Source organism: Schistocerca piceifrons, chromosome 10, assembly GCF_021461385.2.
Source record: "Schistocerca piceifrons isolate TAMUIC-IGC-003096 chromosome 10, iqSchPice1.1, whole genome shotgun sequence".
Classification (NCBI taxonomy): Eukaryota; Metazoa; Arthropoda; class Insecta; order Orthoptera; family Acrididae; genus Schistocerca; species Schistocerca piceifrons.
In genome coordinates, this window is record NC_060147.1 from 65683867 (window position 1) to 65697098 (window position 13232).

Sequence of the window (13232 nt, forward strand, 5' to 3'; positions counted from 1 at the left end):
AGCCTCGTACGGAAGTGAAGTGTGGAGCATAAACAGTAAAGAGAATAGAAGCTTTAGAAATGTGGTGCTACAGACGAATGCCGAAGGTTAGATGCGTTTATCTATTAACTGACAAGGAATTATTCGAATTGGGGAAGATGTGGTACGTGTTGACTCAAAGAAGGGCTCTGTTGAAAGAGCACAATGTGGCGGACAACTTGCCAAACTGACTTATCTCATACACGTTCGATAGGTGAAATGCCACACGAAGGTACGGACAGGGGATCAGTGGTACCCGTCGCTCACCGAAGTACACTTGCCCTCTCCGTCCACATGTGGCCGGACATTGTCCTGCTGAAATATGGCATGTGAAGCTTCCTGAAAGAGAGCCACTATCTCAGCACTTACCGAACGCTGTAAACTGTTGTTTACTGTCTCCATAATGTGCGACCAGTTTCGGTCGCAGAGGAATATCTAATTTTTGTTAACAGCAAGGGTAATTACATGTATACCTCTGCATATCTAAACATCACTTACAATTATTGTATTTTTGACACTGTGTTCTTTTTTGACGCATATATGTAATTCTATCTGTTATCAATGAACTCTTCAGGATAATACTCTTTGACCGAAACACGTCACATAATAAAGAGTAAATAAAACAGCAGCTTAACGTGTTATTCGATGTCATTTCTTCAGTTTATCAAAGCTATGGAACACAATTGATAAAACATATTTAAATATCAATTATGTTCAAATCACGTCAGTCTCTGAAGGATCGTGATCCTCGTTGTTATATTCTTCGCTCTAAAGACTAGTCTGATGCAACTCCACACGCTACTCTATCCTGTATAAACATCTTCAATAGAATAACTATTGCAACTTACATCCATCTGAACCTGCACGTAGTGTATTCATCCCTTTATCTCTCTCTTTACAACTCCCGACGTTGCTTAACTTCCGTAATCTAACGAGAACCAGTCTATTCAACGAGGCAAGGCCGTTGGAGTTTACAGCTATGTTACTATATTTCGATTTATTTCATTATTCGTTTATTTTTAGGTAACAACGATTTGGAGCGTAAGTTTCGTAAGGTGAGCTAAACTACTGTTTAGTTGTTTTTACAGTTTTTTGATGTCTTATTATCACATATGTGTCGTCTTGGAAATTTACCTCGAAATATGAATCACCTTCGTTAGCGATTTCTTCTAGTGGTTTTAGTCTTAGCATTATTGAAGAGTAAAAGACCAGTAGTATATTTCCTGCTGCGAAGTATTCTACATCAAAGGAACAAGAGGTAAGGCTCTAATTAATTCCCGATTGCTTTCATAAGGAATAAGAATCCAGAGGCCCCAGAATTATGAGATTAGTCCTCCTAGAGGTAGTGTCTCCTTTTTCTTCATCCGACCCAGCTAAACAGCTACTTATGAGGTTATCTAATGTTCAAAGCGAAGTCTTACCCGGGTTGGAAACTGCTGTACATTGATTGACAAGAGATGAAGGACAGTGGTAGCCTTACTTAGGAACGCATTTTATTAGTTTTATGATCCTGAGTCATGTGCTTACGCTGTAACAAGTTGTATAAAGATCGATCAATCACGTGGCAGTGGATGAGAAGTTTACTACAGGCCTGTGCCAACGCTCCCACAAAGCCAGACGGCGGAGGATAAGTAGCAAAGTTTTGTATAGGTGAAAAGAGCGAATGAAGATACGTTCTTAGTTTCTTCTCTAGTATATTGGTCTTACATCGGGTATCAAGTGCTCGTTCTTCAGTTTCCTCCGTCCGGTGCCTCTTCCTTAATCTGCTGCAGCCTTGCTTAATTTTTAATGTCATCAAACATTTCAAGCGTCTTCCTGCTATCACTCGTTTCTCTGCAGTCTTTTCTTCGATGACCCTTCGTTGATGACAATCGCTTTGCAATGTATGCCCCACCAGAGACATTTACCTGATTACTCTCTTTTCCGTTAAATAGCTTCACTCTCCTATTCTTAGACGTTATGTTTGATTCTTGATTTCGTCAGTGCATTTCATTTTAGACATTCTTCTTCACAGACATATATCGGAACTATCCAAGTCAATTTTCCTCTTTCTTTTTGACTATCCATGATTCTTTGACATATTTACACCACACATAAAACGTTTGGAGAATATCTTTCTTAGGTATATCGGAATTATCCTTGCTGTCAGCAAATATTACTTTTCAAAAGCAGGGTAGTCTGTATCGTATTTCATACACATAGCTCCCATTTTCTGTCGCTTATATTCTCATGTATCTAAAAGATTTTGTTTGTTTGATGATCTTTCCTTCCAACGACATTTTAACGAAACTTTGATTATTACTACATTTGCTCTCATTCAAGTCACTTTAATTACTTTTACAGCCCTTACCATCGTATACTACAGTTCTTCCTCTGATTCTGGTTATCAGAATTGACTGGAATAACCATCTGAAGGTCTTGAAAGATGTGGGTGTAGAGTGGATGGGCAGAAGATTAGTTTAAGGAACGGTACACTAGGCAGTACATGAAAATATGAATGAGATGAGATGGTTATTGGAAAAGGTGGTAGACAAGGCTATTTATCGCTAACGTTTTCAGTATTCAGAGTGTTTCACTATTATAGCTACAAACGAAGCGAGCAAGTAGAGGCCAATGATACACGCAAATTATCCTAGTAAACATAGGTTCGTAAACCAATGGTTTCACCGATACGATGTATTATCACTGAGTACATGAAACACATCATAAAAAAGTGCCCAAGGATGTGAACTACAGATATGCCGTCGAGGACAAACACATTACAACAGGCATTCCACGTGGCCACCGTTCGTGTAAAGAAAGACTTCAGCTCGTCTTCTCTTCGATTGCCGGACACGTTCAAAAATCCAAACCGCGTCCGAACTGCAATGCGTTCGTGGTGTTCATCTAGACTTTCAACGGGGTTTGGGGATGCCAGAGCTTTTGAATATCCTCACATTAAAAATATAACGGTTTCGCGTGGGGAACCTGGGAGCCCATGGCACTGAAAGTCTACGACCGATACAACTGTTGTGGAAACGCTGTTTGCTGGGACTTAGGTATCCGGAATGATGGTCAGCTTGAACAAGGGTAGTTTGTCACTTCGTAATTCACAGCTCCTCACTTGCCGTGTTTCGAAGTAAATGTAGCATTAAATGTTAGCAGTGTTGTTACATAGACATGACTGCATTTGTACTTGCGTCATATCGGAGCAACAATTGGCTTCCGGACTTGCTTTTTTCATTGCTCTTTTCTCGCCCTGTCGTTTGTACCTACAATCGTCAGATACAGTGCATGTGCTGAAAAACTAACAGAATCGCTACAGAAAGCAAGAGGCATAATATCAGAAGGCGAAAACGTAGAGACAGATACGTGTGAAGATGAACTAGCATACAGATGTGTAGGGACTCAAATAAGCTGTACTTTGAAGGTGACCACCACTAGCTGATCATATTCGATAAGTAAACACATTTGCAGCTCAGTCTGACTCCTTTCAAGTCGCATATGGTGCACACCATACACCGGCGGAAGCGCAAGAATACGCCTGTAATTCAGTGCTCTACCACTACCAATGAGTAGATTTCGCTCTTTCTTCTTTTTCCTGGCCTTCATCTCGTACCTTCGCGGAGTCTTCCTTATCGCTACCGCTTCCCCACCCGCCCTCCCTCCCCACCTCTCCATCAACTGTAAGCATATGCTGTTCTAATTAGTTTTCAACTGGAAAAAATTTAACTTCGACAAAACAAAATTTTATCCACATTTGCATTTTTGTTTTTTTGTTTCCAGCTTTTACCTTTAATTGTCTTCGACACACTTTACACGAGTGTTCGTCTGTTGATCCATGATTCCCATTTAGCTAAATACAATTCATTTTTGCTCTACCTTCCATAACGTCCTGCTGTTGCCATACGTAATTGGATAAACAGCGCATTAGAAAATTCATCACATCGTTTCCAAACACTATGTGGCACTAATAATGCTAAACCTATTTTCGTAACTTGTACCAGTATAATATCGGTACATTACAGGCAACGTTGCCACTTTCTCTTTGGAAATTTCGTACAAACGAATCACAACGAATACAGTTTCAAGACTTCCAGAAAATTAAAATTGCTTCATATATATTCATTCATCAATAAAGCATTATGTTGCTACTTAGCTTATAACATCATGTACACAAAACGTCAGATCCAAACAAGAACAAAGTCAACGCTGGTTCCAGATGATTTGTTCCTCAACAGACATAACTCATGGCTGACACTATCGCTCCAAGAAGCCCGTAGTTCACATCGACCCCACAATATGTCGGACCGTACAAGAGGTACGAATTTTATAGTAGTGATACAAGTTAGGAGCTGGTACAATATGGCAACCCTCACCTGTTCTACGAAGTTTGGAAAGTAGCAAACAGGTACTTGCAGGATTGTGAAGATGTGAGACCGGGCGCAAACGGTTCCTGGATAGCTCGCAGCCTATGAAAAGCAAAGTTCCGGCTACGACTTCTGCCCGGTTCACCGGCAGTAGCGTAACATCTCTCAGTGGCGGTACCGTACGTCTTCCTAAATCCGTTTTGCTGTCAGAAATCTGTGACACCAGGTAACAGTGTCGTAGTGTAAACAAGGCGTAAAGTTACGCCTCAGGAATCACTCTAATGATGCACAATATGACGAAGAAAACATATGCAAAGAACGTCCGCTTCTGTTGCTGCAGGAAAATGTGTACAAACAAATTTGCCTTTAGAGCAAAGAAGCGTACCAATTCTGAATACTTTGCAGATAATATGCTACTGAAACTACAACATATTTAGCCGAAGGTCCTCCTGCGAGGCCCAAGTTTTAAAACACGTAGCTTCAGGTAAGCAATCTACAAGTACAGCTATATTCTGAAAACAAGTATGAATGCTTTGGTTCTTCACGTTCGATTCCCGAATGCAGCATCGACAGAGTGACTGCTTAAATGCTTCTTTTCACTCTGTAATTCGTTAACCTACCTTCGTCGTCCTTATACAGTGTGTTTCCGTAAGAGCGTGCAAAAATGTAACAGGACATAGAGAATGCTCCACTGAACAATTTGTGATACGAAACCTGAGGTCGGAGAAGCCAGTTTAGGGAGATATGGAAGTAAACTTCCCTACTGCTTTGTCTAGCGTTACAATATTCCAACTTATTTACAACTAACATACGTAAGAGGTTACACGTACTGCGCTGTTTATTTGCATGACCATTTTTTTTATTTTCTGCAAGGAAACGAGGCAGACATGATGCAGGTTTTGCTTAGTTTACTTGTCCATAAGGTGGCTCTGTTGTATTGTATTTACATTGTACCATAACGAATGTGCTATGAATCAACGACAGACTCATTCATTACTCAGTGCTATTCAGTGATGTAAAGTACAATATTAAAGAGCAGTAACTGTAGCTGTCTGCGATGTAATTAGAAACACACCAGGGAGGATTGTTAGGGTGTGTCACAACCTCGTTAGCCGATATCATGCTTGCACTGAGGTTGGTGACCGTCAGTTTTAGCACATTTTATAAGGTACAGCACAACTGGTATGTTCATTGTGTCCATGATGGTATTTGCTGTTAACTAATGTAAATATAAAAGTAAACAGTAATGTGATTTTATTTCTATTATCTCCTTAAGGTGGCTTCTCTAACCCCAAGCTCCCTACGTCAAATTATTCGTTCAGTGTAGCAACCTCTACGTCCTGTTAAAGTTCTGCATGCTCTTACGGAGACACCCTGTAGAAGGCCATACATAAATAGCGCTCGCAACAGAAAACATGCGTATGCTGTGGTTTTAACTACTCATTTTTTTTACAGAAATAAGACTGCAGCCTTCAAAAGATGACACATAGGTATAAAACAAAGTATGGGTAGCAAGAACGAAAAAGATTGTGTTTAGCAGTGGTTTCTTTTTAAAAAAGCTGCAATATATTTAATTAGCAAACGTGAAAATACACAGCAAAATGAGCCTCTTATTTCAGCTACATTATTCTTTACGTTAATACCAAATAAAAATGGCAGATACTTGAGAAAAATGTAATTTTATTCATAGTGTCTGTTCTTTAGATTGCAGTGATTATGTGCAACCATTTTAAGAACACAGATTTCATTTCTAATTTTTTATAATTATCAGTACCACAATGATATTACCAGATGAAACATGTCACTGCGTTCTGTGAATAACCAGAAAACCCCGATTCCTTATGGAATAGAGCTCCCTTCTATAAAACACCTTCAAATATTTGATTACTTTACAAACGAATTAATTTGTTAAATTTTTGATATTAACCATGTAAAACTTCAAAACAGAGAAAACGTTTAGAAAAGCTTTGAAATATTGTTCACAGTTTGTTGAAATTCACTAAACGCTCCCATCATCAAACATCGGAGACGCATACACTGAGGTAGCAAAAGACATGGGGTAGCGATAACCAGGTACATAAATGGCGGTAGTCGCGCATACACATGATGCAAAACGGCAGTGCATTGCGGAGCTGGCATTTGCAGTCAGGTGAAACGTGTCAAAAGGTTTTCGACGGTAACTTACAGACGCTGAACGCAGAATGGAAGTTCGAGCTATTCTTTGTTCATCATAAGAATAAACAGACGCTATAATTGGTCAATAGTCGTAGTAGACGTACAATGGTATTGCTACGCTCTTGGAGGTAGGACCTACTTACGCATTAGATATCTTATAATTAAGTTGGCTAAATGAAACTTTAAGATATTTCAATGGGAAAACAGCCATCAACATTATCAATGTTTATTTTTAATCATGCTTCAGCAATGTAGATTTTACTTAAAATCGTATACAGTCGCAGTCTCTGTAATGTTGTACTCTGATTGTAGTGCTGTTGATCTGCCGCGTGCAAATGGTTGGCGCTGCTCCCTGCCCCGTAGTAAAGACATTGATGAGGGACGTTGAAAAATGGCGAGAAACCGCACGTTATTAATGTTTTCCACACCTCTACAGAAAAAAAAATTGGTGCTGAAATTCCCAGAGGAATTGTATTAACTACAGTCAACTCTTTAAAAAAAAGAAAAAAAAGAAAAAAGAAAGAAAGATGCTGTGCAAGCTGAGTTGGTAGTGTTGATTAAGGTAATCTAGTAATCCATGTACCGCTGGTTCTAACCCCGCTTATATCTTTCTTTTTTTCCGTTGAATTTGGAATACCCACATTAGTTTAATGCAGAATTGCTTAAATTTATACGAATTAACACATATCTTATGAGAAACGCACGTCTGCTTGTTCCTTAGTACATAGTGAACGCAAAATTACAGTTTTCGTTGCAAATGTATATTCTGAATTATCGACATCTTATAAAACATAGTTAATGAATGTTACGTAACACAATAAAATATGACAAATTCAATTTTTAGTACAAAAATAAAAAATGAAATATCCCTACCTTATATTTAGACTATGTCCATTAATTTACTTCAGATGTGGTTGCAGACGAACATGAGTGAAGATTGTCGTAGAAAATGGAAAATAACAACTGTCACAGCTTCGAGCACGGCGGTTGGATGGCTTCGTGGATTCTGTTGTTGGTCGACTTGCTATAAATGTTTGGATATGGAAGGAGTTCAGAGATTACCAGACGACTGACTGTAAGTAATGCCTTTAGTGGCTTCAGTACATAACTATACGGTGAAATCCCTGCAATACGCTTTTGCGGCACTCGTAGCTTGCTCGGAAAAATTACCCCCTGTTTAAGTTAGGAATTTTCTTAACTCTTGTGTTTAAGTACAGTACTATGTTAGCTACGAAAGAGGGCGTGGTATGTATTTCAAATGGTTCCAATGGCTCTAAGAACTATGGGACTTAACATCTAAGGTTATCAGTCCCCTAGACTTAGAACTACTTAAACCTAACTAACCTAAGGATATCACACACATCCATGCCCGAGGCAGGATTCGAACCTGCGACCGTAGCAGTCGCGCCGTTACGGACTGAAGCGCCTAGAACCGCTCGGCCACAGCGGCCGGCCGTATGAATTTCGTCTGGTCCCCTAAGAAGCGAGCGGCATTGCTGCAGTTACGCGAATAATTATTTATTCTCTTCAAAAACTAAATGACAATCGAAAGGGGGCAAGTATGAATGTTGGCCTATATTATAGCTCAGTTGATGTGTGCGTAACGCACGGCATAAAACGTAGCCTTATTATTATACTTGACTCTAGTAGATGCGGCTTTTTTCCCACCCCACGTAAAACGAAATCCAATGATTTATTACATGGTGCGAAGCTAACATCATGTTTATTATTACTACGAACATAGAATAGCCGGATGGGACAACCCCTTTTTGAAAACTGTTAGGGAATTCAATATTCCACTATCCACATTGCCAAGAGTGTGTCGAGAATACCAAATGTCTGGCATTACCTCTCACCATGGACATCGCAGTGGCCGACGGCCTTCACTGAACGACCGAGAGCAGCGGCGTTTGCGTAGAGTTGTTAGTGCTAACAAACAAGCAACACTGCGTGATACAGCCAGAGAAATCAATCTGGTACGTATGACGAACGTATTCGTTAGGACAGTGTGGCGAAATTTGGGGTTAATGGGCTATGGCAGCAGACGACCAACGCGAGTGCCTTTGCTAACAGAACGGCGTCGCCTGCAGCGCCTTTCCTGGGCTCGTGACCATACTGGTTCGACCCTAGACGATTGCAAAACCGTCGCCTGATCAGAAGGGGCCGGATTTCAGCTGCTAAGAGCTTCGTGGTACGGTGCGAATGTGGCTCATACCCCAAGAAGCCATCGACTCAAGTTGTCAACAAGACACAGTGTAATCTGGTAGTGACTCCGAAATGGTGTTGGTTGTGTTTAGATGGAACTGACCGGGTCCTCTGGTCGACTGAACTATCATTGACTGGAAATGATTATGTTCGGCCGCTTGGACGCCATTTGCAGCTATTCCATAAGTTGATGTTCCCAAAAAACAATGTAATTTTTATGGATGACATTGCTCCACATCACTGGGCCACAACTGAATTTGAAGATCTTTCTGGACAATTCGAGCGAATGATTTGGCCATCCAGATCGCCCGCCATGAATCCCACTGAAAATTTACGGGACGTAGTAGAGAGCTCAGTGGTGCACAGAATCCTGCACCGACGACACTTTCGAGATTATGGACGGCAGCCTGGCTGAATATTTCTGCAGGTGACATGAAACAAATCGTTGAGTCCATGCCAACGTTGAGTTGCTGCTCTACATTGAGCAGAACGAGACATTAGGGGGTGTCTCATGAGTTTCGTCACCTCAGTGTTCTCTGGGAAATTTGCGCTCCGTTCTGAGAAAGCATCTCAGTGTTTATAACGTCATATCCCTTGAACTTGGGAATCTTTTGTGTGACGTCTAGTGCGCTGCACTGCTGTTGAAATAGCTAGTTAATATTTTAAAAAATTTTAGATCTCATTTACTTATTTTAAAGTTTATTTGTGTTAATATTTGCCGTAAAAATAACTTATTAGTGGATTTTCATTAATATCAGGCTTTCTTCCTGTGTTATTGACTCGAGTGGTCTATTATTTGTGAGTGTGCTTGCGTCGTACGTCTAAGCCTCGCGCCTCAGCAGTGTGTTTACATTTTGCGGCGTGCACTGCAGCTGTAGCGGTTATAAAGCTAAGTACTGACAAACTTATTTGTGCTCTGTAATACAGTAATTAAATTTTATAGATTTCAGCGGCGTTGCGTGCCGTTTGTGGCGAAATAACGACTTAATAAACTTTTGTAATCGTTCGTTCCCTGTGTTTTTAGAGTTTTCAGTGCGTTGAAGTCGTTTAGTAAATTTCGTGACTTAGTTTTCAACTAACATTTATTATTGTTTCGAATGAAATATTTCAGTAAAATTTTCAGTGTTTTAACTTCGATTAATGTTACAGTGGCCGTTTGAATTTTTTGGTTTTAGCTAATAATTTTGTGAAGTTTTGTAGGTTTTGGTATTGCCTGTGTTGTTGTAGTATTAATACAAGTAGTTGCTTTCCTAGTAGGCGGAGAATTTCGAGACCATTATTGTTGGTTCTTAAATAGTTTTACTGGTGTAAGTGAACTTTGGTAACTTAGATGTACAGTTTTTTTTTTTCAGTAACTGTAAAATTTTACCACGAGTGAGACGTATGGGCTCTGTCGTATGTTTGTGAGTAGTGGATTACGGTGTTGAATTTGTTCAAAGTATTTTCATTGGGGGGGGGGGGGGGAATGCAGTGGAGAAGCCAGTGGTCATTTTAGTGAGATCCTCTCCTGGGAATGCAGAATCTGTAGTAGAAACAAGTTAACAGAGGAGCAGGAGCGTAAGATCTGTGCGCTTCAGGTGCAGTTACAACGCTCAAAGGAGGAACTAGATAGGTTGAGGAGGGTGAAGGGTGGTGGGGAATGGGAACTGGCAGTTGGCAAGAAGGTAGCTAGGAAGAGGAGGTATTCAGACAGTTTTACTTTGCATACATGCAATAGATATGACCAACTGGCAGAGTTGAGTGGAGAGGAGCCTCGTGTAGCTGTAGATGTAGGGAACTTGCAGCAGTCCTCAGCAATTACGAGGCCTAGGTAAGTTGCAAAGTCTAGTAGAAAGAAGGTTCTGCTGCTAAGTAGTTGCCACGGAAGAGGTGTGGGCCAGCAGTTGCAGGAAGTGTTGGGGAGTGAGTACCAGGTTACCAGCATTGTGAAGCCTAGTGCAGGGTTAGCTCAGGTGACTGAAAGCTTAGGGGAGTTATGTAAGAATTTTACGGAGGAGGATCAGGTAGTGATAGTGGGTAGAGCAGGAAACAGTCTCGATAGGGATAGGGAATATGATGTCGGTGGTGACTTGGTTAAGATAGCTACTCAAACTGGTGGCACTAATGTGCAATTCCGTGCAACCGTTTCAGCGTCATTAGCCTCACCTTAATGCGGCTGTTAGGCGCGTTAACGTGGGGCTAGGGAGGGCACTGGTGGCAGAGGACATGGATCACATCTCAGTGGTGCCAGTTGGGACTATCAGTAGATCGGGTTTCACTAGGCATGGCCTGCACCTCAACAGGTATGGGAAGGGGAGGCTGGCTAAACTTATAGGTGACAGTGTAGTGGGTGGTGGTGGTGGTGGTGTCACTCACGGAAAGATTCCTGTAATAGTTGGTGTCAGAACTGCACCTTTTTGAGACTGAAGTCAGCTGGTAGGTATACCTACTTAAAGGAAGTCCCTCTAACCAAGGCACTGGACTCGCATTCGGGAGGACGACGGTTCAATCCCGTCTCCAGCCATCTTGATTTAGGTTTTCCGTGATTTCCCCAAATCGTTTCAGGCAAATGCCGGGATGGTTCCTTTGAAAGGGCACGGCCGATTTCCTTCCCAATCCTTCCCTAACCTGAGCTTGCGCTCCGACCCTAATGACCTCGTTGTCGACGGGACGTTAAACACTAACCACCACCACCATCTAACCAAGGGCTCACCTTCAGAGGATGTAATGTTCCCAAGTAGGGAAGAAATAACCATATTTCATCAAAATATAAGAGGTATTAGAGATAAATGTTGACTCTGAAATTATTGGTGTAACAGAGCACCAGTTAAATAATTTGATAATTCAGAGGCTTGATTTACCAGGCTACAGATTAGCTGGCTCTTTCTCAAGGAGTTCTTTGCGGGGTGGTGGAGTGGCTCTGTACGTAAAAAAACAGTATTCCATTTGAGTCCATAGACGTATCACGACACTGCACTGAACATATATTTGAAAGTTGTGCAGCGTTAGTTGAATTTAGTTGTTTATAGATCCCCTAACTCCGACTTCAGAGCATTTCTGCTCAAGCTAGAGAGGGTTCTTCATTCACTTTGTAGGAAGTACCAGAAAGTAGTTGTATATGGTGACTTCAGTATTAATTTTGTGTAAGATTGTGAAGAAAAAGGGCGTTAGTAGATCTCCGAAATTCATATGATCTGATGCAGACTGTGTTTAACTAGGGTGCAAGAGAACAGTACCACAGTCAGAGACAATATTTTTATTCATTCTTAATTACTAGATGGGCATTCTGTTAGTAAAAGCGTGAATGGCTTTCAGACAATGATGCACAAATTTTAACACTAAAAGGCTTTTGTACTCAAACCAATGTCATATTTAATTAAAAACTATGTAGGAAAGTTAATGCAACAACAATAGTGAGTTTCTTAAACCTTGTCAAGGAACAAGAGTGGCAGGATGTTTATAGTGCCGATAACATACATGATACATGCTTTCCATAACACATTTCTCATGCTCTTTGGGCGTTGCTTTCCATTACAACATTCCAAACGGGGTGCTAGCAGTAATGAGCAGCCTGGTGGCTGACTAGTGGGATAAGTATATCATGTAGAACAAAGCGGGAATTATATCCAAATGTTAGTAGTCACAATCAAGCTACAGTAGCCCATTACAAACAGCATTGCAAAGTGCTTAAAAATGTGGTATGCAAATAGAAGAGCTAATTCACAGGATAAAATGAAAACCATATGGTCAGTTGTGAAGGAAGTGTCTGGTCAGGTTGACCCTACAACATCAGTTCGCAGTAAAAATATTTCTGTTACTGATAAATCAGATATATGTATAGTATTTAACAATCATTTTCTGAACATTGCTGCAGATTTAAATGAAAAATTTAGTTTCTACAGGAAATCATATAACTTTCTTGGCAAATGCCTTTCCGAGATTGATGTCTGAAATACTCATCTGTGATACAGACAAGAGGGAGATTGAGTCAACAATTAAATCACTGAAGACTAAGGACTCTCATGATTGTGATGGAGTGTCTAGCAGAATATTAAAGTACTGTGTTGCATATGTTAGCCCTGTATTTAGCCATATTTGTAATTTTTCCTTTAGGAATGACCTATTTCTATGCCATCAGTGTTTGTAAAACTTACTGAAAAGGCTGTGTATGTAAGGATAATTGACTTTTTTATATCATACGATTTGCTATCAAATGTACAGTTCGGCTTTAGAAGTCGTTAAACAACTGAAAATGCTGTATTCTCTTTTCTCTGTGAGGTACTGGATGGGTTAAACAAAAAGTTTCGAACGCTTGGCGCATTTTTTATTTAACTAAGGCATTTGATTGTGTTTATCACAAAATATTGCTCCAGAAGTTGGACCATTACAGAATATGGGGAGTAGCTCACTATTGGTTCACCTCTTACTTTAGCAACAGGCAGCAAAAGGTCATTACTCACAATGTTGATAACTACTGTGATGTGGAATCTGAGTGGGGTACTGTCA

At 40.5% G+C, this 13232-nt stretch overlaps 1 protein-coding gene across 1 annotated transcript in view; it reads right to left on the reverse strand.

Moving 5' to 3' along the window:
- Nucleotides 1-666: 666 nt before the first annotated feature.
- The window catches only part of LOC124718699 (prostatic spermine-binding protein-like), a 38216-nt gene continuing 25650 nt past the window's right edge, over nt 667-13232 (reverse strand). Inside the window, exon 3 of the mRNA XM_047244321.1 lies at nt 667-688. Coding sequence (XP_047100277.1) covers nt 667-688 — 22 coding nt within the window. The remainder of the gene's footprint in view (nt 689-13232) is intronic.